Source organism: Micromesistius poutassou (genome assembly GCF_964030765.1).
Source record: "Micromesistius poutassou genome assembly, chromosome: 8".
Taxonomy (NCBI): Eukaryota; Metazoa; Chordata; class Actinopteri; order Gadiformes; family Gadidae; genus Micromesistius; species Micromesistius poutassou.
The window spans coordinates 12038154-12061467 of record NC_140278.1 but is presented as its reverse complement, the minus strand read 5'-3'; the positions used below and the strand labels follow the sequence as shown (position 1 = coordinate 12061467).

Here is a 23314-nt window from a genome sequence, read left to right as displayed (position 1 = left end):
CACCCTACTTTTTACTATTGTGCCTTATGTGGATATGTTTTAGGTGTAAAAATGTAAATATATGCATGTTTACATATGTACATATGTAAATATATCCACATTAAAAATGATATATATATATATATAATTATATATATATATTCATATAAATTCATATATATATTTACATATTCACATTCACATGTAAGGGGGCTGCATGCCTGCTACAGTGAAACAACCTAGCCATGCTGTTACATGACACACATAGTGGCCTCCTATTGGGTAGGAATGCTGGCGTTGTGATTTGCCATAGGGCTGTATGAGACATAATGTGAGTTTATCAGTTTGCCACATGGGTCAGTGGCAATATGTGAGTCACAAATGGTGCACTCATTCAAGCACTGGGCCACTTCCTCTCTCGTGCTAATCTCTCTTGCAGCGTTTTGTAGTTTGGTGTGCGTCATTGGATGGGGTGCATCCTGTTTTTAAATGGTCAAATTATTGCATAATCTATATTTAATTAAAATAAGGAATGTCGTCATAAATATACATCATATTAGCACACCACATAAAATAATTAGATTTTACGTGAAGAAAATAATAATCAAAAAGATCAATCATATTCTGACTGATCCGAGTCTCCATCTGCATCCTATACTGTATATATATCTGTCGAACGATCGATGAGCATCGATGTACAGTGTAGTAATTATTGCACTCCGAAGGGATTCTGATACAGTACCAAAACGTAACTGCCTTAGGAGAGAAAGCTGCTCAGAGCACATGTAAAGGGACATATGTCTCGTATTATGTAAGCGAAACAGTCAGTTATCTGTGTGTGGAGCTAACTGATAAAGCTCTCTGAGCATCGGTCCCTCAGTACTTGTGAGTGCTTGGTGATTATTGGTGGATGTTGTTACCTCCGATGAAATGCAGGAAACAAACGCAGACACGAAAAAACTATGCATGTCAACAAAAACGGAAGTGCTGCTGCCTTTATTAAAAAATAATAAAAATTAAAATGAGGAGACAAACAGTGTGGATTTAGCTTTACAATCAGTAGATCATATGGCTGTATCACTAAAAAAATTGAATATCAACATTTAGTAGCTTGTTGTTGGTAAGGCTTGACATTAGAAGTAGAGCAGATGGAAGATAGACTTCTGGCTCACACTTCAGGGCTACAGATAGCATATCTTGACCTTTCACTTCTGCATATTATTTACAATCCATTACCTTTTGTGGTGTTGGAACACGGCAGACACAACAGCAGCTGCAGTCAGAAAACAGTTGAAAACAAACAGTGTGTTTCCAGTCCAGTATCTAGTTACTGTATAATGGCATCACTAAAGCCCCAACCAACAGTTATTACAGACATCTGTCATACAATATCCTTTGTACTAACCATTTCCATGAATGAATCATGTTCACATACAATGGATATTTCCATTTCCTTTTTTGATCTTGTCTACAATATGACAAAAAACGATTCAGGAGTATTGAGTCATAGTTCAGTAGGGAAGCATATTGCTTCTATTTTAAAGTGGAAAATAGAATATATAATATTATTTCATATTTTTTATATTTTTTTTTGTATTTTCAACCTCTACAATGTCAACAATAACAATACATCTAGTATACAAACACCATTACAAGTAAATAGTAATATGTACATAATATAATTATTTGAAATAACTTATCCATCAGCTTAACACAAAATCCTTGTGCAATCCATTTGGCCCGAAGATCAGCGGACACCAGAAATGTAACTAAGGGAAAAAAGAAGACATGTTAACAATCAATCAATAAATCCGTCCCAATCACACACTTGCCACATGACATGCTTCAGGCAAACCTTGAAAATGAGCGATCCCAACGTGATGCCATCATTGGTCCTCTTAGTTTTATGTCTCTTCCTCAGGATCTTTGCATGAAGGTACCTCACCCTCTCCTCTGAGGATTCAGAGAAGAATTGCTCGCAGATAAGCAGCCGAAGCTGCATGAGCTTTGAAGCCATGGCTGCCATGACGAGCAGGATGAGCAGAATGAAAGCCAACGGGGCGATGGAGCTGTAGAACAGAAGCTTAGGTTGGGGAAGGCACTCCTTCTCAAACAAGGTCATGTTGTAGGAGAAATCGTAGGTTTTCTGCCCTTCATTGGTCGGTAAACCAAAAAGCGTTTGAATTTCCTATGAGATAAAAACAAAGATAGTTATTTGCGTTTAGCTGCAGTTCCTCTGGCTCAGAAGACTCAGAACAATGTATCAGAGAGGAGTTTATCGGTATGACTTACTGTGTATCTCATTATCAGTGGCACTTTGAATGGCTCCAACTCTGCCAAGTGTGTTGTAATGATCTTCACAAAACAGTACATTAACGCATCGATACCCAAAAACAAGACCCACAACACAAAATGGGAAAAAACCGGAATGCCAAACTTCACCATGGCTCGCCCCTCCGACTTGGTGAAATGCAGGGCAGGGATGTAAATATACTTCCTCTCCTCCTGTGGTGTGAGAGGCAGCACATGAAGCCTTCCCTCTGCCTTCTCCTTGGTGTCAAACGCCACAAATTTGGGGCTGATGAACTTGTTCTTGTACCTCACACTGTCGCGGTACTTTTTCACATGCAGCGCGATCAGGAACAAGAGCAAGAGGAAGCTGACGGCGGGCAGCACCTGGTGCATCACCGACCTCATGGTGTGCACAACGGTCAGCGCCTTGGTCACCGTCTGGTTGAGATTGTGCCTGGCGTCTGCCAGCTTCTCCTTGAACCTCTCGCCGTGCACCGTGGCGGAAACTTTCAAGTCAGCGTCAAACTTGATCAACCCGAGATCTTTCACCTGCTTGAATATCTTATTAACCCATCGCAGCATTTTGATGTAGTTGTCCAGCGGTGCCAAGGAGATGGACAACCTCTTGGCCTTCAGGTTGCATAACATGCTCCTGGCCAAGCCAGTGAGGTTCTCCATGGTGTTGTGGATGTTTCGGAGCACAACAAAACTGATACCGGCCATGAGAAGCAGTTTACGACTTTGCTTCATGAAGCAGGAGATGACAAAAAGTGTTCCCATGCACCGCACTCTTCTAGAGAGGCAGAAAGCGACCGTGATCAGAGCGCTGAAGCAGCCGGCCATGCAGCAGGCTGCGACCGCTTCGTAGCCCCGCATGAAGAGGAGGTACAGGAGGAGCAGGGAGCCCAGGAGCAGACTAAGCAGGCTGCAGGTGACTACAAGAATGGCTCCTCTCCGAAGGTCGTCCATTCTACCTGTAGTGAAAACTTCCGTCACAATACCACCGACGTTGGAAAAGCATTGTAGCACTGAGAAGGCCATCAACCTTTATGTCCTTCAAGTGAATGAATGTGCAATGTTTGAATCAATCGACCACCCCTGGCTAAAGGAAGGTAGGGAATGTGTGACCGTGTTGATTGAAGTCCATGTATGAAGAACAGCCGTGTGGCCTGTGCTGCCTGTACTTAAATACTGTATGAATGAAAGAGGAACTACTGTCCCAACTCAACCCGTAGACAATACTCACTTCCCATTTTCTTGAGTTCCTGAAGTGCTCTTCCTGTTTTCTTCTGTCTATCTATTTCTCTCGTTTGGTCGCTCGTTTTATATTTGTCCATCTGACATTTTTGTGTGCGTGAACGTGTGTTTGTGTTGATGTCAGCCAACACACAGCATCAGTGTAATATCCATTTTTTATTTTAATTTGAAAAATAACTTACATAAATCTCTGTACTCAACCATACTTTACCAAGACATAGCCTTGGCATTAACACATTGCACCAAAGGAAAAAAAAGAAAAGGCATTGGAAAGGATAAATAGCATATGTCTTTGTCATCATTTGAGGCATTATTTCTGTTCCAAAAGACTGCTGATCTATTTGTGATAGCTTTTTTTTATTTAAACCCTGACATCTATAGTTATGTACAATGGAAATCAAAATATATAGCTTGTTACAGCAAATGAGCTTTCAATGGACATCAAAACGTAGGAGCTTAATATGGAAAAGGAATAATGCCTCAATTCAATTTCATTCAGACATACTGCAACTTTAATATTTATAAACTTCCCAGACATGAGAAGCACTTATAATTACTAAAAATATAAAATAAAATAAAAATGGACTGGTCTTGGCCATTAAATAAACTAACAAAAATATAGTAAATTAATTTCATTTTCATAAACAAGGAAAAAATGTGTGGCAATATCCCTTGTTACTTGAACTTGTCATTAGCTCATCTTTACCAACAGTGCCTGAAAAAAATTATCAACATCCATCTCTTTTCATGTTTGCTGTCTCTGGATTCGATGTAGACCTCTTGTTTTTATAAATACAGATAATTTTTGCATGTTAGTCAACAATACTGAAATAAAATACACTTGCAATCACAACTGTGTTGTCAACCTCTGTTAAATATAAAATATTTTCCATGTCAAAAACAAAAAAAAAATATGATCATTGGGGTGGAATGTTTTGATAAAACGTTGACAATTGGTCAGTTAAGCCCAATAACTAATTTGTTGTAGAATTCAATTTTAGGTGAGGGGGGAGGAAAGTAATGGAGTTGACATGCACTGTACAAGAAACTGCAAAAAGTCCAAATATCATCTTTATCAAAACATGCTGAGTTACTGTAAGGTGTGCCCAAGCCATGTTGCAGAAGAACCTTTTCAACATGCTTGTCAAACAAATCAAATCCCAAATGAAATAAATACTGAAAGAATAAAGAACTGTAAAATAAACAACAGTCCCTCAGATCTGGCAATATCAGGGAATCGAACAATTGTAGCGATGAATCGTACGATGGTAAGTACCCTGGGATAGAGGTGAAAAGAAACAGAAAGAAACAATGTACAATTTGCACATAATGTTTATCTTTATAAGGCGTGTGCCTTTTACAATGAAATAAATAGTTTACATTTATCTTCATCACTTTTTGTCACATAAACATATTTGTTAAATAAAATAAATCCTTAAACTTGTCCTTATCTGGGCATCTGCAAAATGCAGACTATGTTGTGGACCAAAAAATGATAAAGAGTTTGTCTTTTTTTTTATCACGCTGTTGCATTCACTCCCCTTGAAAACCATGCACTAGTGAATTTACCATAAAAAATAATATAAATTGTTGAAAATGGCTGATCGGTTGTATTTGTTTTTTTTCTCTATTTTTTTGCAAGTTGCAGCCTCAAGAAAATAATTGTTCTTTTTTTTTAGATTCAGCTAACTTTTTGTCCATGCAAAAAAATGAAAACAAAAAATTTAACTAATTTAAATGTCATACAATGTATGAACTGAGAGAGAAATATGTTATCTTTCTATCTTTCCATTCTTCTTGGGGGGCCTCTAGGGAACCATGTCAGTCTTAACACATCGGCTTTGACTTGAAGTCTTTCTGGAATATTCCAATGTAGCTAGACTAGACCTATAGCATTATGGGGGGCTCTTGGTGGTTTTGGGCTGGCTCATACAGGCGGACGCAATTCCTCCCCCGGTAGTAGACTCCCAAACTCCATTCTACTACACAGCTAGGCCACACCAAGCTTCCGGCGAGGGACTGTTTAACCCCCCCACTTCAGATGCAAGTACATTGACATAAAACAAGGAAACAGTGAAAAAAGCGAAATAAATAAAAAATTAAAAGCAAAAATATGATTGATTTATGTTGGTATTCTTTTTTGTGTACATTTTTTTCATTCAAAAGAAAGAAAAAAAAAAGGGCTCCTGCAGAACAGTTTGTGTGGTTCCCAGGACTGAACCCACTGCTCCCCCTCCCCCCACCAACCCCCCCGCCCCCCCACCCCGCCCATCCCTCATGGCTTGGAACTGGATGAAAACCCGGAACCTGGCGGATTCCTCGTGCTAAGGAGTTCATTCCGGCTTCCTCCAAAAAAACCACTACCACGACGACCGCCTGGCGAGTCTGGCCGCCAGGCGCCGCGTTGCCCTGCGCTCTGTCATGTGCGCGACCTCTTTAATTATTATTTTTTTGCTCAAAACACAGGGTCATGTTCACACCCCTAGCAACAGGCTCAGAAGACACAACATCAAGCATGCAGTGTAACCGGGGGGCGAGACGCGGCCTGTACTTCAACACTGGCTGCTACAACAACGCTACCAGTCCTCTCACTGCTATGACCGCGAGAAACTGTCCAATGACGATTGAGACGCTCTCCTTGTTAGGGGAGCCAGTGTAGGGTCCACCAATGAGGAAGGAGGAAAGAGCTTGAACCAGCCAATCACCATGTTGGACAGATCCAGCTCGTCTAACAGTATCTGAACCGCTCCCATGAAGGATTTATGGTCCATGCGTCCATAGTCTCCCCATACGATGATCTGGAAGAAGAAGAAGAAAAGAAAAGAGCGCCATCAGAACCATCTCATCAACTCTGATCGTCTTCAGGGTGCGATACAGGATGGTTTCATTAATGTGCTTCAGAAGATAAGTCAACACGTCGTACCTGTAAAACCTTGCCTCCCGGACTCTCCTCAAACGGCAGTTGCTGCTGGTAAAGAGGGTCCAAGGTTTTTCTTGCTACTTTTGTTTTCTTTTTGGCTATGCAGGCTCCATTTTCCAAAAGGTAGACCTTTACATATGGTGCTGCAGAGTTCAGAGAGGGGAGAGGAGAAGACAGTCAGGACTTTCACACTTCAACAGGATTGTATTTTGTTTCCCCTTTACAATGTCCCATTTCTTAGTGACGAGCGCCTTGCTGATCCCAACATGTAGTACATCACAAAGGATTGATTCTGACTAAAGGGGTTCAGAGCGGAGGATGGCAGTTTGAGAGCTGACTGTACCTGGCAGTGCCTTGGAACCTGGTTTTCCCACAAGGCCACGGGCTCTTATAACCTCCACCTCCAGCGCTCCCTTCTTGTCCACCATACCGATCTGGATGTCACCTGAACACCCAAGAGCACACACATGATAAGCATGGCACTTGGCACACATATTAATGTACAATGGACCATTCATTTCTACAAACCAAACATCTTAATGCATTAACCAAGCCAAAATGTAACATTTTAACGGCAACATTAGCTTGTTTTTGTTACTCAACGCCTTAGTTATGATCATAGACTTAATATGCCATTTTAATTAGCTTTTCTACTGAGAGGTCTGATTGGGCGCTGCACTCACCCATGGGGGGCGTGGCCAACGTCTGTCGGCCAACTAGCTGGGCGGGTCCCAGACCATCCAGGAAGTCGCTGAACTGGGCATCTGAGGACAGCCTCACCCCGGGGAAGATGAGACTATACGAGCAGGTAACAGAAAAACAAATTAGAGACCAAGGCTGAGAGGTAGGGTGGCTGACACGCTGGTCGGAATGGGTGGAGCCATCTTTAGACAAAGACCAAAACACCACAAAAAGGACTGCTCCCAGATGATGTTTTAATCTTTGTTTTATGTAACAAAGATGTTAAAGGTACTGAAGGTAAGATATAACAGCTACTATTTCATTTCATTTGTTAAAAATGACATGGCCAGTCGGCTATTAGTGAGGGAAATGCTCTGTGAGAATATCTTTCCAGTTGACTGCACCTGCCTCTGTTTAACCCTAACCCTAGCTCATTACTGACCAATCAGGGAAGAGATGCCCTGATTGGTTCGGCTAATCCGTCTTACCTGTCAAACACAGGTGTGTGGAGAGTGGACAGTTTTTTTGGATTGTTTGGATTCAAAATCTTGCAATTCTGCACTTTTCTGCTCTCTGCGCTCTCTCTTTAAAACTCTTGAATCCCACCTACATCCGCTTTCACATGGGCTCTGTGGCATGCGGGGTGGACCCTGCTTACACTTACTTTCCCTCAGAGCTGTAGCTGTTCATGCTGCCATCGTTGGACTCCCTGCTGGCCTGCCGGGTCATCCTGCTCCGCATCTCCACGGCCAGGCCCGTCTCCGTGCTACGCTGGATGGTGCTGCGCAACTTCTTTCCTCCTGCTTCTGAGAGAGAGACCACGACAGAAAGAGAGGGAGGGAGAGATCATCAACAGGGGATACTCCTCGTCAAATGAGCTCTGCGACCGCGTATTTTACAGGCGATTGCGCTTTTGCCGTCACCAGCCTTTCTGCCTTCGAGGCTTGTGCAAAAACCAGCAGCAGGAAAATAAATCAAGTACCCAGAGGAAACGAGAGGATACTATAGACTACGCATTGTCTATAGATTGTCTACATAATATCTATGCATTGTGCGCATGTGCAACCCTATGCTCGTGTCTCAGATCTCCAGTGCATGCAGGACAGCACGCAGTGTACAGCACCCAGGTGTGTCCGCCTGCCCCCAGCCCTCGGCCTGATCAATGACGATGGCTCACCCCCGACCCGATCAGCCTTTGCTTGCTGCTCTTTTCCCAGAGCAGACTAATCCAGAGCCACACGGCTAAAGCAGTTCTTGTTCTGTATTCATGTAACTCACACACACACACACACACACACACACACACACACACACACACACGTATGCCTGCACACACAAACACACACACAAACACACACACACACGCACATACACATTGGTGCCTGTAATATGGATACCTGCTGCTTGCCGGGACTACAACTGGCTAAAAGGGCAAATCAACTCCAGCTGTATAACCGCAGCCTGGAGAGATTGAAGCAAAACAATATTACAAAGAACATAGGTACTGTTCGGAAAGAGTGATTGTTATGAGGGCTGTTTCATGAGCAGTTCTGTAACAACCACAACAAACATTTCACCCAAACGCACCTGCTTACCTTACTGCACTCATTCCTATTACTTTTCCATTGAAAGATAGCAATATACAGAGACGTTTTGTGAAGGTCTTGGATGGTATTAACCCATACATCCTGCACTCCACAAGGCCCCCTGTGGGCCAACCGCATCACTGTCATCAAACTGGTACTGCGACTACCTAAGACCCCCATCCTCCTCCAGCTAATCTCCCAGCCTCCAGACGGACATGACAGGAGGAGGAAGAGGAAGTGAGAGACTAGGAGAGAGGACATCACAATACACAGACCGTGCAGCCTGAGCTATTCAACAGAGCTGTTCCGCCCCCTCTCCTTCTTTCACATCCTCACACTTACAATGGGAACCAGGGTCACACATTTCTACGTGACGAATGTAGCAACCGGTGTCAGACACAGAGCTCGCCCACCTCATCGGTGACCAGCTCTGTTGTTATCAATGAATAGTGACAGGAGAGAGTGAGAAAGAAAAACGGATGCAGGTACGCACTGCATCTCTGCGTCAACGCAACCAGGCCAGTTTCTGGAAATGGGAATCAATGGTCAAACCTGACATAATCATGTGTGAAACCAAAGAAAAGTAGGATATATAATATATCTCACTTTCAATTGTAATCTAAATCTTAATTCGCAGTCCTAGCACATGCCACACATAAACAGGGTTAGAAAGAGGCCGTCCAAACAACACAAGCTGCAGCCATTGCGCCAACAATAGCCCAGTAATCAAATCTGCACAAGGTGTTGTGCACACACTGGCACACAGACACACAAACAAACACACCCGCACAGAACATGCTCAAATTACAACGTCTAATAGCTGTATGTTGACACCGAGAACTCAGCTGCCGGTCCCTCATTGCAGTTAGGAGGCATGCTCTGATCATCGCTTAACCAAGAGTGCCAGGTTCTCAAATTGACCCCTCCATCACCTTCTCACTATCACTGCATCCCTCTTTCGCCCCCCCCCTCCCCTCCTCCCCGAAAGAGCATCCATCCCTCTCTCTTCAGCCCTTGTCGCATTCGCCCTATCGCCCTGGTGACCCAGATGGGCCGGATGCTGCGGTTTGGTACGGTGGGGGTAAAAGGTTGGGGGGTAAGGGGTTCGGGGGGGGGGGGGAATGTGAGGGTCGGGCCAGCAGTGTCCGGTCACCATGTCTCTTACCTTCGTCCTCCTCGTCGAAGGAGTTCATGCAGGGGAAGTAGACGGCCAGCGCCTCAAACGACGCCGACAGGCTGAGCTTGCTCTGGGAGCGCTGGATGCGAATCCCCGGAGCAGTGGCGGCGTCGTGTCCCTGTCTGCCCATGGTGCTACGCTCGCCGTTCCTCGCAAAACGCGGTGGATATAAAACAAACGAATGCTACTACGCCTTCCGTCAAGTGAGCGCTCGTTCTTGACACTTCTGTCAAGATCGATGGCCGAGGTTGTAGATCGCTCTGTGTGTCTCCCCTGTTGAGTGGATGCAGGTTTTGTCTGATGCGTAGACGTCTGCGACTCTGCGAAGGGGCTGTCCTATCAGCCGTAGACTGTGGTGTGTCGCTTCGGAGGAGTGCTGCTTTCGCTGGCCGTGTCTCAGAGCTGTCTGATGTGTGCCTGATGCCTTCGCAGCTCCTCTCCTCTTCTAGCACTGCGCAGGAGGAGGGGAGGGGAGGAGGGAGGCAGGGGGAGGGGTAGGGGAGAGAGAGAGAGAGCGAGCACTGCATGCCTCTCCACCAATAAGAGGGGCAGGCTGCACAGGCGCAGCTCCTTCTCCAGACGAAGGAGCTCTACCCAGAGATACATCTCTCTCTCTCTCTCTCTCTCTCTCTCTCTCTCTCTCTCTCTCTCTCTCTTTCCCTGCTTTACAGTTGCCCCCATTTATGTATTTATATCTTGGAAAATGTACGCAATTTTCTCTGCAAATCGCCCATCTTCTGTGTCAGCATCTCTTCTCTCGGTTTTCGATTTTTTCCTCTCTCATCTTTCCATCAATTCCACTCTCCCTCTCCCTTCACCTCAGCAGCGTTGAGAGAGGCCTGTGGAAGCAGGCTGCCACTACTGTATATATGCCAACACTGCGTCCGGCTCCTCTGCTGCTATTCGGAGGTGCAGTTTGGAAATTACATGCTGGCAACTCTCAGTTAATGTCCCTGCCTGGTGCCTTGGAATAGGAGCAACACAACTCACCTTTGAGAGAGGCCTTTGAGCAGATGGTGAGAATGGGAAATCAGACCGATTATCTCTCTGTCAATGTAGGCTTTGTTAATGATTCGCCATGAGTCCTACTTTTGAGAAATCACAAGTAAAAATGTCTTTGTTTGAATCTGTTTAAATGTTTTTAAACGAGACCCTTTCTATGCCTCTAATGTGTGGGCAGAAAGTGCAAAATGGTAACGCCGGGGGGATGAAAAATGTCTCCTATGAACTCACAGATGGTTGTGAACAATTCATTCATAAAAGGCAACGCAAGCAAGCTCACGGCAATAAACTAAACTGCAGACTTTTAAGTCTCAAGTCAGAGGATGAGAAACAGGTTTGAAAATTCCAATGTTTTGACACGTATTAGAGCATTTTAGCACTGACGGTCTGGCAGATTTGTCTTCCAACGGGCCAATTATGGTGTTATGTACCATCATAAATTCAACACCCTCCCTTGTGCTCCCTCTGTCTAAACCTCATTTCTAGAAGCTAACCTACTTCCTACTTCTTACTCTCTGTGAAACACCGACATTCATCTAGGTCAGTCAAAACAGAATCATTTCAAAGAGGATATGGCAAAATGGATGTGTTGAGTCTTGGAGAAGTCTCTGAATAGCAAAAAGGTTCACCATTATCATGACTCATAATCATTTTGACTATTAAACCCAATAATTCAAAACCTTGTATCTCCATAAAAGGATGTACACATTGAGGAATGTTAAGGCTAGCACACACACACACACACACACGCATGTTCCTTACTTTTACGAGAAAGATAGAATCTGAAGTTGAGAGTTGAGAAAGAGTGAATGTTATCTACAGCTCTCCATATTTGTAGAGAATTGATCGTATCGTTTATCGTTCGACCACTGCACATTTTCACATTTTCACTCTTTCTTTAAATATATCACAAAGGACATTTTCAACATCGCAAAAGAATTTCTGAGGGATAGGAAGTCACACTTTCTTTATAAAGAAAACGTGGAACTGGCAGAATGTACCCGCAATGTCTCTTGTGTGTTGCGATAGAATGCAAGAGTTCCACAATGAACAGAATGGATGGCAGGGAGCATTGGTACAGAGGAAAGGTTAATTCAACCACTTTCAATGTTGTACGCATCATCGGTACAAAGGAGAGCAGGTGGAGCACCAACAGAAATAGATTAAGTTCAGACCTCATGAAATTCTGGAGCATAAAGGAAGTGGAGAAGACAAAAACAAGTATAGATTGTTCAACTCAAACTCTTAGAGGAACAGGAAAGAAAGTAGAACTTAATCTGAAAACCGTTTCCCTTTTGGATGCTTTTGTGTGAAACTCTGTTCACCCCACTACTTCAGGAGCTGGTAATTACAAAAATAGAATGAAAACAGACTTTGAGATGGCAGCTGTCCAGTAAATCATCATTTTGTTTTGGATTTGGTTGATTCAGAAATGTGTTAATCTATCTCCCCATTAAATAGTTATAGTAGCATCTAGCATGTGTATGAAATATTAGATGTAAAAATAGGATATTATTGTATTTGGGAACTTGACATCCATGAATCAGCCAGTGCCTCTGGAGACCGGGTCCGGGCACCTGTCCCAAGGATAATGTGTTTGAGCACACTGAAAACATTCAGCGTTGAGCCGTTCCAGTGATGTTATGGCAGGGGAGGCAGGACAGTCGGGGAGATCGGGTTTAAAAAGCATCGACTTGTGGTGCACAGAGAACGGTTTGATGACATTATAAATTGACCAAGAGCACTTTGTGGCGATATCATGTATTACTAAGATGTCAGGCCAACCCACAAATAAAACTAAATCAATACATTTATATATTGAAAGCATGACCAGTTGTCGTCTGGTCAAACCCCATCTCTCTTGCTGCTGTGTTTCCCCATTTACCTCATCTAATCTGTTTATCACAGGATGTGTTCATGAGTTTCAGGATGTCGTGGATGAGATTCTATCACTCTGAATCTGGAAAAGCAGCCCATTCTCTACCGTAGAGAAAAATGCATGGCCTTTTCTGTGCCATTGGTGTCCCGGAAGTCTCAACAATGTAGCCTGATGACTCTACAGCCCAGACACGCCAGACCTGCGAAGAGAAATAATACCAGCGTGGACAAACATCTCCTCATTATCTACACACTCTGAGACAAAGAATCTGGTCTGGAACAATGACACACACACACTCACATACACACACATAGACACAAACACACACACACACTCATAGACAAGGACAACGAGGGGAGCCTATGATGGCCTCTTTCAAAAAGGGGAGCACAGGAATCTAAAGAATCCACCCTCATCACAGGAAGGCGTAACATTCCCAGAAGCTCGAGGTCAGGTGGTACGCATCATGCATTGGGAAGCTCAGGTGATTGGTGCCGTGAGACGAAGCCACGCGTCACACAAGGTGCTCTGGCGCTTCGGGACTGTAAACACGGCTTAGTGAAGGGAACTGACCCAAACGCATGCACAGGCAGGCATGTACATATGCACGTACCTCTCTCTCTCTCTCTCTCTCTCTCTCTCTCTCTTTCTCTCTCTCCCTCTTCTGTCAACCTCCCCTGTCTGTTTACATTCCCTCCTGTCTGTTGTGATAGAGGCCAGCCCTGCACTTTGGAAGTGCTGCTTCCCGTCCACGGCTCTCCCCCAGTGAGCGTCCTTGGGGAATATAATATATGATATATTATAAACAATTATCTTAACAATAACAATTATCTGGATTCAGGCATCGGGATTCTGCCGTTGAAGTGCTGAACTTGGAGCACTTATATATATATATATTTGTGGAGGGGGGCGGAGTCTGGCCGGTAGGGGGAGTATGGAGCACCAGGTCGGCTGGGGCGATTGGGTCTGATTGCCGACAGGTGTCCGCAATCAGACCCAATCAGGAAGTGTGTATTTATGTGCCTGCTTTGCCTTTCAGTAGGGGAGAGAAAACAGAGAGCGGCAGACGCTCGAGTGGACAGAGAGACAGAGGCCAAAGCCCAGAGAGCCTGGCCACCGTGTTCGTGGACCCTACTGTTCAGTTTCTTTCATTGTATGATTTACTTGTTGTTCGCTTTTGGAGCAATAAAGCGAACCGCGTGTTCAAAACGCCAAGACTGTGTCCGCCCACTCCTTGAACCCGCTACAGTGGAGCCCAATGTGGGGCGAGTGCGGCTATGGAGCAGTCACCATTGGCAGCGATACTCGGGCATCTCACGCAGATGTCCGAACGGCAGACGCAGCTACAGCAGGCGCAGAACGAGGTGCTCCTGGAGCTGGGCCAGTCTTTGACCGCCGATCGGGCGATCCTCCAGGAGCTCCTCGTCTCCAGCGACCGCGATCGGGAACCCAGAGCGGCGGGGGCGGTGGGCCACATCCACGTCCCCAAGATGGGCGAGACCGACGACGCGGAGGCCTTCCTGGAGACGTTCCGGGGGGTGGCCGAGGTCTCCGGGTGGCCACGCCAGGAGTGGGCTCACCGCCTCCTGCCGCTCCTGACGGGCGAGGCCCAGCTCGCGGCCCACAGTCTGCCAGCAGGGGCCCAGCGGGACTACGAGGCGGTGGACAAGGCCATCCGGGACCGGCTAGGCCTGAACCCGGAGGAACATCGCCGCCGGTTCCGGGCCCTCACCTTTTCAGAAGGCGATCGCCCCTTCACCTACGCCCAGCAGCTGCGGGACCAGGCGAGGAGGTGGTTGGCCCCGGAGAGGAACAACCCCGAGGAGATCGTGGAGCAGGTGGCCCTCGAGAGGTTCGTCGAGGGGCTCCCAGCCAGAACATCCACCTGGGTCCGGTACCACCGGCCCGAGAGCCTCTCGGCGGCCGTCAAAATCGCGGAGGGCCACCTGATTCCCCCCTCGACCGACAGAAGACCACCAGCACCAGCACCAACCCCGAGCCCGCGGACCGGTGCGGCGGCCCTGCGGGGGTACAAACCCACCCCGCTACCAAGAGCGAGGTGGGGGGGGGGGCCCACTCCAGAGCAGGCGCATGAATCACCTTCCCCCCCCATCCCGCAGGCGGGCCCTCAGACGGCAAGGGAGGGGTGTTGGCGGTGCGGACAGCCGGGACACCTTCGGAGGGACTGCCCGATGATGGAGGTGGGCCAGGTTGTCCGCGTCACCGGTGCCCCGATCCCTCCCTACGGTCCCGGCGAGACGTACCGTATCCCGGTGAGGATACAACGGGGTACGTACCAGGCGCTGTTGGATTCCGGCTGTATGCAGACCATGATCCATCAGCGCCTGGTGCGGTCCGAGGCATTGGTCGAGGCGTCGAGCGTTTCGGTGAGGTGCATACACGGGGATGTTCACACGTATCCCTTGGTCCCTATCGAAATTCGCTATGGGGGAAAAACGCATAGGGTCAAGGCGGCGGTTAGTCCGAGCCTCACGTACCCCCTGATTCTAGGGATAGATTGGGCTGGGTTTCCAGGGGCAGTTAGCGAGAGTGCGGGGGTACGGACACGACAGATAGGGACATGTAAGTCATGTGCTGTGTTCTGCGCCGATGCGAGGGTGTCCGACGCTGCTCAGGGATCGGGGGAGGAGGCGGGAGGTTCTCAGCCCGAGGGCCGAGCGTCGACATTCCCGCCGGTGGACGATTTCCCCCTTGAGCAGTCTCGTGACGCTACTCTACGCTCCGCCTTCGACCAAGTGATTTCCATTGATGGTCTTCGGGTACAGCCAGACGCAGTGCTGACTTACCCACACTTTGTGGTGATTAGGGACAGGCTTTATCGGGTGAGTCGTGACACCCAGAGTGAGGAGGTTGTTACCCAGTTGCTGGTACCCAGGAGCCGCCGGGAAATGATTTTCCAGGCGGCGCATTACAACCCAATGGCGGGCCATTTGGGGTACGACAAAACACTGAACCGGATAATGGCTCGGTTCTATTGGCCGGGAATTCGGGCGGAAGTGCGCCGCTGGTGCGCCTCCTGCCCCGAGTGCCAGTTGGTGAATCCCCCGGCCATCCCCAGGGCTCCCTTGCGGCCCCTTCCCCTGGTGGAGGTCCCATTCGATCGCGTGGGCATGGACATTATCGGGCCATTAGAACGTTCCGCACAAGGGTATCGATTTGTGTTAGTCCTGATCGACTACGCAACCCGATACCCGGAAGCAATTCCGTTGCGCAATATCTCCGCGAGGAGTGTTGCGCAGGCGTTGTTTCACGTCATATCGCGGGTGGGAATCCCAAAGGAGATTCTCACTGACCAGGGCACCAATTTCATGTCACGCACGATCAAGGAACTTTACGGGTTGTTGAAGGTCAAGGCCATCCGCACGAGCGTCTATCACCCAGCCACAGACGGCTTGTGTGAGAGGTTTAACCGGACGTTAAAGTCCATGATCCGGAAGTTTGTACTGGAGGATGCTCGAAATTGGCATCAATGGCTAGACCCTCTGTTGTTTGCGGTGCGGGAAGTGCCTCAGGCTTCCACAGGGTTTTCCCCGTTTGAGTTGCTCTATGGGCGCAGGCCCAGGGGCGTCCTGGACCTCATTAAAGAAAACTGGGAGGAGGGGTCCAGCGACAGCAAAAACGAAATCCAGTACGTCATGGACTTGCGTGCAAAGCTCCACTCACTCGGGGTAATGTCACGTGAGCATTTGCGCCAAGCCCAGGAGAATCAGAAACGCCTGTACGACAGAGGGACTAGATTACGCGATCTCACGCCAGGGGACAAGGTCCTTGTTCTGTTGCCCACCTCTAGCACCAAATTACTTGCGAAGTGGCAAGGTCCCTTTGTGGTCACACGGCGAGTCGGGGACGTGGATTACGAGGTAGTGCGGTCGGACAGGGGCGACGCCCGACAGATCTACCACATCAACCTCCTGAAAAGGTGGAATGATGTGGTCCCGGTCGCGTTCGCCACGACGCTACCGGAGGGAGAGGAGCTTGGACCGGAAGTCCCTGCCCCGGGGCCCATCCCTCCGGTCGGCCGAGGAGAGGATCTGTCGGAGAGTCAGGCGGCGGACGTGGTCTCTCTACAGCTCCAGTTCGCCGACGTCTTTTCGCCCCTGCCCGGTCGCACCCCGTTAATAACTCACGACATCGAGACGCAACCGGGGTTAACGGTGCGGACACGCCCCTACAGGCTGCCCGTACACAAGCAAGACGTGGTACGGCGCGAATTGGCAGCAATGCTAGACTTGGGCGTCGTCGAGGAGTCCCACAGCGACTGGTGCAGCCCCGTCGTGCTTGTGGGGAAGCCGGACGGGGCTGTCCGGTTCTGTGTGGATTACCGTAAGGTGAATGCGGTGTCTAAGTTCGACGCCTACCCGATGCCTCGGATCGACGAGCTTGTGGACCGGCTTGGCATGGCCACCTACTACACGACCCTGGACTGCACGAAGGGCTACTGGCAGATTCCGTTGTCTCCAGCAGCCCGAGAGAAAACGGCGTTCTCCACTCCGCTCGGTCTGTACCAATTCAAGGTACTTCCGTTCGGGTTGTTCGGGGCCCCAGCCACGTTCCAGCGGCTGATGGACCGGGTGCTGCGACCTCATGCTGCATATGCTGCCGCCTACCTCGACGACATAGTCATCTATGGAGACGACTGGGGGCAGCATATGCAGCGGGTGGCGGCCGTCCTTCAGTCGCTGAGACGGGCGGGGCTCACGGCCAACCCGAAGAAGTGCGTGATCGGGCGGAGGGAGATCCAGTATCTGGGGTTCCACCTGGGGCGGGGGAAGGTCCGGCCGCAGGTCGGTAAGACCGCGGCGGTCGCTGCCGCCCCCCGCCCCAGGACCAAGAAAGAGGTGAGGCGGTTCCTGGGGCTGGCGGGGTACTATCGGCAGTTTGTCCCAACCTTCTCCGACCTGGCCAGCCCCTTGACCGACCTCACCCGGAAGAGGGCCCCAGATACGGTCCAGTGGTCGGAGCCATGTCAGGTGTCGTTTGATGCTATTAAAACAGCCCTCTGCGGGGAAGCCGTCCTGTGTGCTCCTAATTTTGCTCTCCCTTTCTCCGTGCAGGCAGACGCGTCGGATAGGGGGTTGGGCGCGGTCCTGACCCAGCAGGTGGGGGGGGCCGACCGACCGGTGCTGTACCTGAGCCGGAAACTGTCGGACCGGGAGGGTCGGTACAGCACCATCGAGAAGGAGTGTCTCGCCATCCGATGGGCGGTCGGCGCCCTCCGCTACTACCTGCTGGGTCGCCAGTTCACCCTCTATTCCGACCACGCCCCCCTCCAGTGGCTCCACCGGATGAAGGATGCCAACGCGAGGATCACCCGGTGGTACCTCGCGTTGCAGCCCTTCCATTTCCGGGTGGCCCACAGGCCGGGGTCGCAGATGGTCGTGGCTGACTTCCTCTCCCGTTCCGGGGGGGGGGAGTAGGCTACGGCCGGATGGGTCCCCGGCCTGTGTCGGGCGGTGGGGGTATGTGGAGGGGGGCGGAGTCTGGCCGGTAGGGGGAGTATGGAGCACCAGGTCGGCTGGGGCGATTGGGTCTGATTGCCGACAGGTGTCCGCAATCAGACCCAATCAGGAAGTGTGTATTTATGTGCCTGCTTTGCCTTTCAGTAGGGGAGAGAAAACAGAGAGCGGCAGACGCTCGAGTGGACAGAGAGACAGAGGCCAAAGCCCAGAGAGCCTGGCCACCGTGTTCGTGGACCCTACTGTTCAGTTTCTTTCATTGTATGATTTACTTGTTGTTCGCTTTTGGAGCAATAAAGCGAACCGCGTGTTCAAAACGCCAAGACTGTGTCCGCCCACTCCTTGAACCCGCTACAATATTATATTCAAAGAATCAGACTCGCATGCGCACGCACACACAGACACGAGAGAATGAAAAACACGGCCAAAGATGCTCTCCTTTTAGAATTACAGACCATAATGCAAACCCACGAATCCATGAACAATACCCTACACACACTCTGGCACTCGTCACCGCTCCATGGAAAGGTGCAAGGCAGAAGCGGCAGAACAGGCAGCCTGCTGCCCAGCACCCCACCATATACCTCCCCCCCCTCCTGTTCTGAAATATTGGACAGATGGAGAGAGATAGCGCGAGAGAGAAAGTGTGTGAGATAGAGAGAGACAGAGAGACAAAGAGATAGATAGAGACACATAGAGAATGGGAGACCATTACCTCAGTTTTTGCACACAATTCTGATAAATATTTTAAAATATTCTGCCAAAAAAGCTATTTTGAATTGAATTGAGAGAGAGGGAGAGAGAGAGATAGAGAGAGAGAGAGAGAGAGAGAGAGAGAGAGAGAGAGAGAGAGAGAGAGAGAGAGGCAGAAACAGAGGGAGAGGGAGAGGCAGATACATAAATAATTGATGCCAGAGCTGAAACTTGACCGGGGCGTCAGCCACTATTTCTACCTTTGCTTTTAATACTCCAGATGGACAGTGGCCATCCTGCTATCCATCAGTTGATGTGACTTCCGTCTCCCCCTCCCCCCGCTCATCCCCATGGCAGGCAGTAGTGGTATGGGGAGACCACAGTGTGTGTGTGTGTGTGTGTGTGTGTGTGTGTGTTTGTTTGCGTGCGAAGGCCAAAGCTGAGATGTGTCACCACGGGATCTTGTGACTACTTCTATCACGCTGCAACGTAAATAAGGAAGGAGGAAGCAAGGCGGCTTCCTACCATTTATGGACAGGAACATGAAATACAATCTCGTGTGTGACGATGACATGATGACACCAGTGACAGGCTTACTTATTCCATGTCACAGCACCATCAGGCCCGGCTGACTTGTATCTCTCTTTAAAAAAAAAAACGTAAAAAGGAAGTGGTCATGCAGTTGGAGCTAATTTTGGGTCAGTTCTTGTTCACATGCAATAATAACAATAAGCAACCAAAGAATGAAATCACTTTTTTTTTTGCATCCATCCACCTCTAGCGACCAGGTCATGTAACATGCTCAACAGTCATCACCTTTTCAGTGACTCAGCCTTATGTTCAATTAGCATAGAATACAGTTAATGTGAATGAATGAAACATCTCAGGGCTTTCATGGCCCGCGGAGCGGCAGGGTGAGAATGGGTTCAGAGCTGAGAGAGAGAGAGAGAGAGAGAGAGAGAGAGAGAGAGAGAGAGAGGAAGGGAGAGAGAGACAGAGAGTTGACGGCTGCAGGTTGATGCTGGTCTAACGTGGTCCAGCCACAAGCCACTGTTCCAGGGCTGCTTTTCACGTGTCTGCTTCCCTGAAAACAGCCAGTCCAATTGTTTACCAAGGCTTCCTATTACTGGAACGTTTTCCAGGCCAATCTGTGCTGTTTCACGGCACATAATACATTTGTATCTGAAGCCCTTGTTAATATATTGGATTATCTAGAGAACATTGTCTGCCACGGATCAGGCATCAAATGCCGTGGTGCCAGGGGAAACATTAATTCAAGGAACTTGTAAGCAAATCCCGGTTCATGTTTAAACATGAACCGAAACGCCCCTGAGAAACCACATCCAGCAATAGGCTTATCATGTCAACCTAATAGCACTCAATGTGCTTCCACTCAGGTTTTGCAAAACAGTGCAACGACTTGACCTGGTCTCTAGAGACAGCAATAAGCGTTGTTTTACTCTGCAATTTTTGTTTTTTAGAGAGAGACGATGGATAAAAAGGTCAGGTCGTAGAAAAAAAACTGAGCGAGGGAACAGAGAATGAGAAGAAGCCCTAGAAAGACAGAACGAGGTCCAGAACTAGGGCTAGAGAGAGAGAGAGAAAGAGAGAGAGGGAGAGAGAGAGAGTGAGAGAGAGCAAGACAGAGAGAGAGACAGCGAGGGGGAGAGAGAAACAGAGAGAGACATGGCGAGAAATAGGGTGAGAAATGGGCAAAAGGGAGAGAGAGGGGGAGAGGCATAATAGAAGGAAGACGAGGATTAGGGAGTGAGGAAGCATATAAGGTGACCCACACAGGAGGGGCGGGGGGGTTAGCGGGATCTGGGTGGCCGTGTGCGACAGCGTTCCTTCCCAGCATGCATCAGCCTTGGAGCTGTGCGTCTGGCCCAGCCCCCAAGGATATTAATTAGCAGACTGAAGCGTGGCGCCGGCTCAACACGCACAAGATGGATTACCTCGGCCGCTAGCTCAAAGTTCAGCTATTTCACCACATACTGACTCTGGGGACTGAGGAGGGCCCGATCCATATCAGTATCACGTGTGTAGGAGGACAGTAAGGTAAGGGGAGAGGGGCTGGGTGGATGAGGTTCTGTGTTGGTGTATCTGCTGCACTGGGAGCTATTTTGGAGACGGTTCCTCTTTCGTGAATCAGAATAAAGCCTGAATAAAGTCCTTTTGGGCTCGCAGAGCAAACAAAACTAACAGGGAAGAAGCTTTTCTCTTCGACAGACAGAAGGCCTTTGGAGTTAAATGGAGCCAGGCCTGTGCACGCCTATTCATTCTTCCTACATACATAAATAAATACAATCACAAGCGAGTGCACTGGAAAAAATGTTTGCATGCTCTCTGTTGGTGACGTGATGTTATCAGCAAACTGAATCCACATTGTGAATCCAAATCGCGTAACCTAATTATTTTGCAGTTTTCCACAAGTAACACCTACGCTGTCTGATGTTTTGAGGCAATGACCTCAAAAGAAGCCTATTTTAGACTCAAAAGTAGGCCACAGACTCAGTCCACAAAGAAACCAGGTTAATAGTTAATGGCTAATGAGTATAGTCCCTGGTTATGAAGAGAGTTGAAGTGACGCAGGCCACTTTTGTACCACACACACACACACACACACACACACACACACACACACACACACACACACACACACTTCACACAGACACACTTCACACTTCACACTTGGCAGTCACACACTTCTTCTTGCACTTGTGACTTTGTTTCCTACTTCTATTGACAGAAGCAGAAAGAAAGGAAGTAGACCATAGCATCAAATAAACAGCATTACATTTTCTTTCTTATTATTTGTCTATTAACCCTGGCTGGTCTCCTGCATGCCCTGCTTTAGTTACTTCCTCCACCCTCACCACTGGCAAGGAAGCAGCTGCAGACTTGACCCCATGCTGATTTGTTTTTGTATTGTTTTTATTTGTTTTTCTGGGAGATTTAAAGGAAATGATTATATGATGCAAGCAGTTGCCATCAGCAGAGTAGCTTGTGTGTTCAAAGTGCTCTGCAGGGTTACCAAGAGATTGGAGAGGCCGTTGTGCTTCCACTACTATCTCATCTCATTCATGGTGATGTAAACTGAAAACACACACCTGTTTTGCATGTTTTATGTCTGTTGGATATATAGAGCTGCAACGTTTAGCCCTACTTGTCAAATAAAGCAAGCTCATTTAAGAAATTATTTTGGACTGTGGTAACTTGTCAAGGTTTTTGCTGTTATTTTTGATATTTGATAGACTTAAGTTATTAATCCTTACATTAATCGACAACATAGGTAATCGTCAGTTGCAACCCTGGTCTGGTCCATGTCTTCTCTACATCTTAAATGCATCGTTCGTCTTTCCCTAGGGATGCAGGACTATTTGTTTTGTGTATATATGATGTCATTTTATTTAATAAAATGTATTTTAATGTATGCCATGCCCAGAAGTAAACTAACCTTCCTGGCTAACTGACCCATTTCACAGAAATGTTTTAACATGTCCTGTCCCTGTCCAATAAACCAACGAATGAAAAGATGAAAACATATGTGACACACAGCAGAAAGAACAGACACAAAAGCATACACTAGAAGGTATTTCTCTCTGCAGGGTCCGACAGAGAGTCGGTAGCTAAATGGGAAGCGGTGAGTTTGGTTCAATACACACACACACACACCACTGCAAAATCCTGCCACAAACAAATACCCTACACACACACACACACACACACACACACACACACACACACACACACACACACACACACACACACACACACACACACACACTGTACACAAAGTGTACAGACGGTATACAAGATCAAAAAAACAGGCGGTGGGTTGAGGCCAAACACCCCTCCTTCTCCTCTCAGGGGCCGACATGGGGAGCAGGCCAGAGTCCAACTACACCCCATGATGAGCCTGTAGATCGCTGACCAAGCGTGTTCATCAGCACTCTACTCTGCAACCCGCCCACTGAGAATATGTTGTGCAGATATCCAATATACACAACACAAAAAAAACTGACAACGGACACCCACGTCCATTCGTAAAAATGATAATATGTTATGGATTTCTTTTAAAAGATGCAAATCAGTTGATGTGTGTGTGTGCATTATTGGGGGGAAGGTGGGTTGTGGGTCTAAAGCCAAGAGTAATGGAGAGTGATGGTTTGTATACAGGCTTGCAAGATCATAGCTATTACAGTATAATTTTGCCTGAGTCAGGTCATGTCGCGTACCAAAAGCGTTGCTTTTAGTATTTCTTGAGGAGGGCGAGAGAGCGCATGCATGGACACTGAAAGTATTCTCCGTCGAGGTTAAGGTATAATTTAGGAGGGAGCACAAGACTGCTGAGTGGGAAACAGGACAATA

The 23314-nt window shown here is 47.9% G+C and overlaps 2 protein-coding genes and 1 pseudogene across 3 annotated transcripts in view; 1 reads left to right on the top strand and 2 right to left on the bottom strand.

The window, feature by feature from the left end:
- Window positions 1–118: 118 nt before the first annotated feature.
- Window positions 119–4276, bottom strand: dcstamp (dendrocyte expressed seven transmembrane protein). Its single transcript, XM_084472050.1, has 3 exons — window positions 2272–4276; window positions 1835–2167; window positions 119–1748 (listed from the first exon to the last, which is right to left on the bottom strand). The coding sequence occupies exons 1-3, from the start codon at window positions 3310–3312 to the stop codon at window positions 1683–1685; spliced, it is 1440 nt and encodes a 479-aa protein (XP_084328176.1). The 5' UTR covers window positions 3313–4276; the 3' UTR covers window positions 119–1682.
- A 1846-nt stretch (window positions 4277–6122) lies between these two features.
- Window positions 6123–23314, bottom strand: part of rims2a (regulating synaptic membrane exocytosis 2a) — a gene marked incomplete at both ends in the record, with an annotated part of 135376 nt that continues 118184 nt past the window's right edge. The window contains 5 exon segments of the mRNA XM_084472195.1: window positions 6123–6326; window positions 6452–6591; window positions 6792–6893; window positions 7132–7244; window positions 7794–7935. Coding sequence (XP_084328321.1) covers window positions 6123–6326; window positions 6452–6591; window positions 6792–6893; window positions 7132–7244; window positions 7794–7935 — 701 coding nt within the window.
- On the top strand, window positions 14051–18211 carry LOC311351652 (annotated as a pseudogene). The gene is made up of 2 exons: window positions 14051–15046; window positions 17849–18211. The product of its transcript is annotated as an uncharacterized misc_RNA (transcript).

What these genes read in the sequence shown, in the direction of transcription:
- dcstamp (XM_084472050.1), bottom strand. Translation starts at nt 3,312, where the DNA reads ATGGCCTTCTCAGTGCTACAATGCTTTTCCAACGTCGGTGGTATTGTG. An exon ending in CACTGATAATGAGATACACA is followed by an intron (nt 2,168 to 2,271) that starts GTAAGTCATACC and finishes TTTATCTCATAG; the next exon opens with GAAATTCAAACGCTTTTTGG. An exon ending in TGGGATCGCTCATTTTCAAG is followed by an intron (nt 1,749 to 1,834) that starts GTTTGCCTGAAG and finishes TTTTTCCCTTAG; the next exon opens with TTACATTTCTGGTGTCCGCT.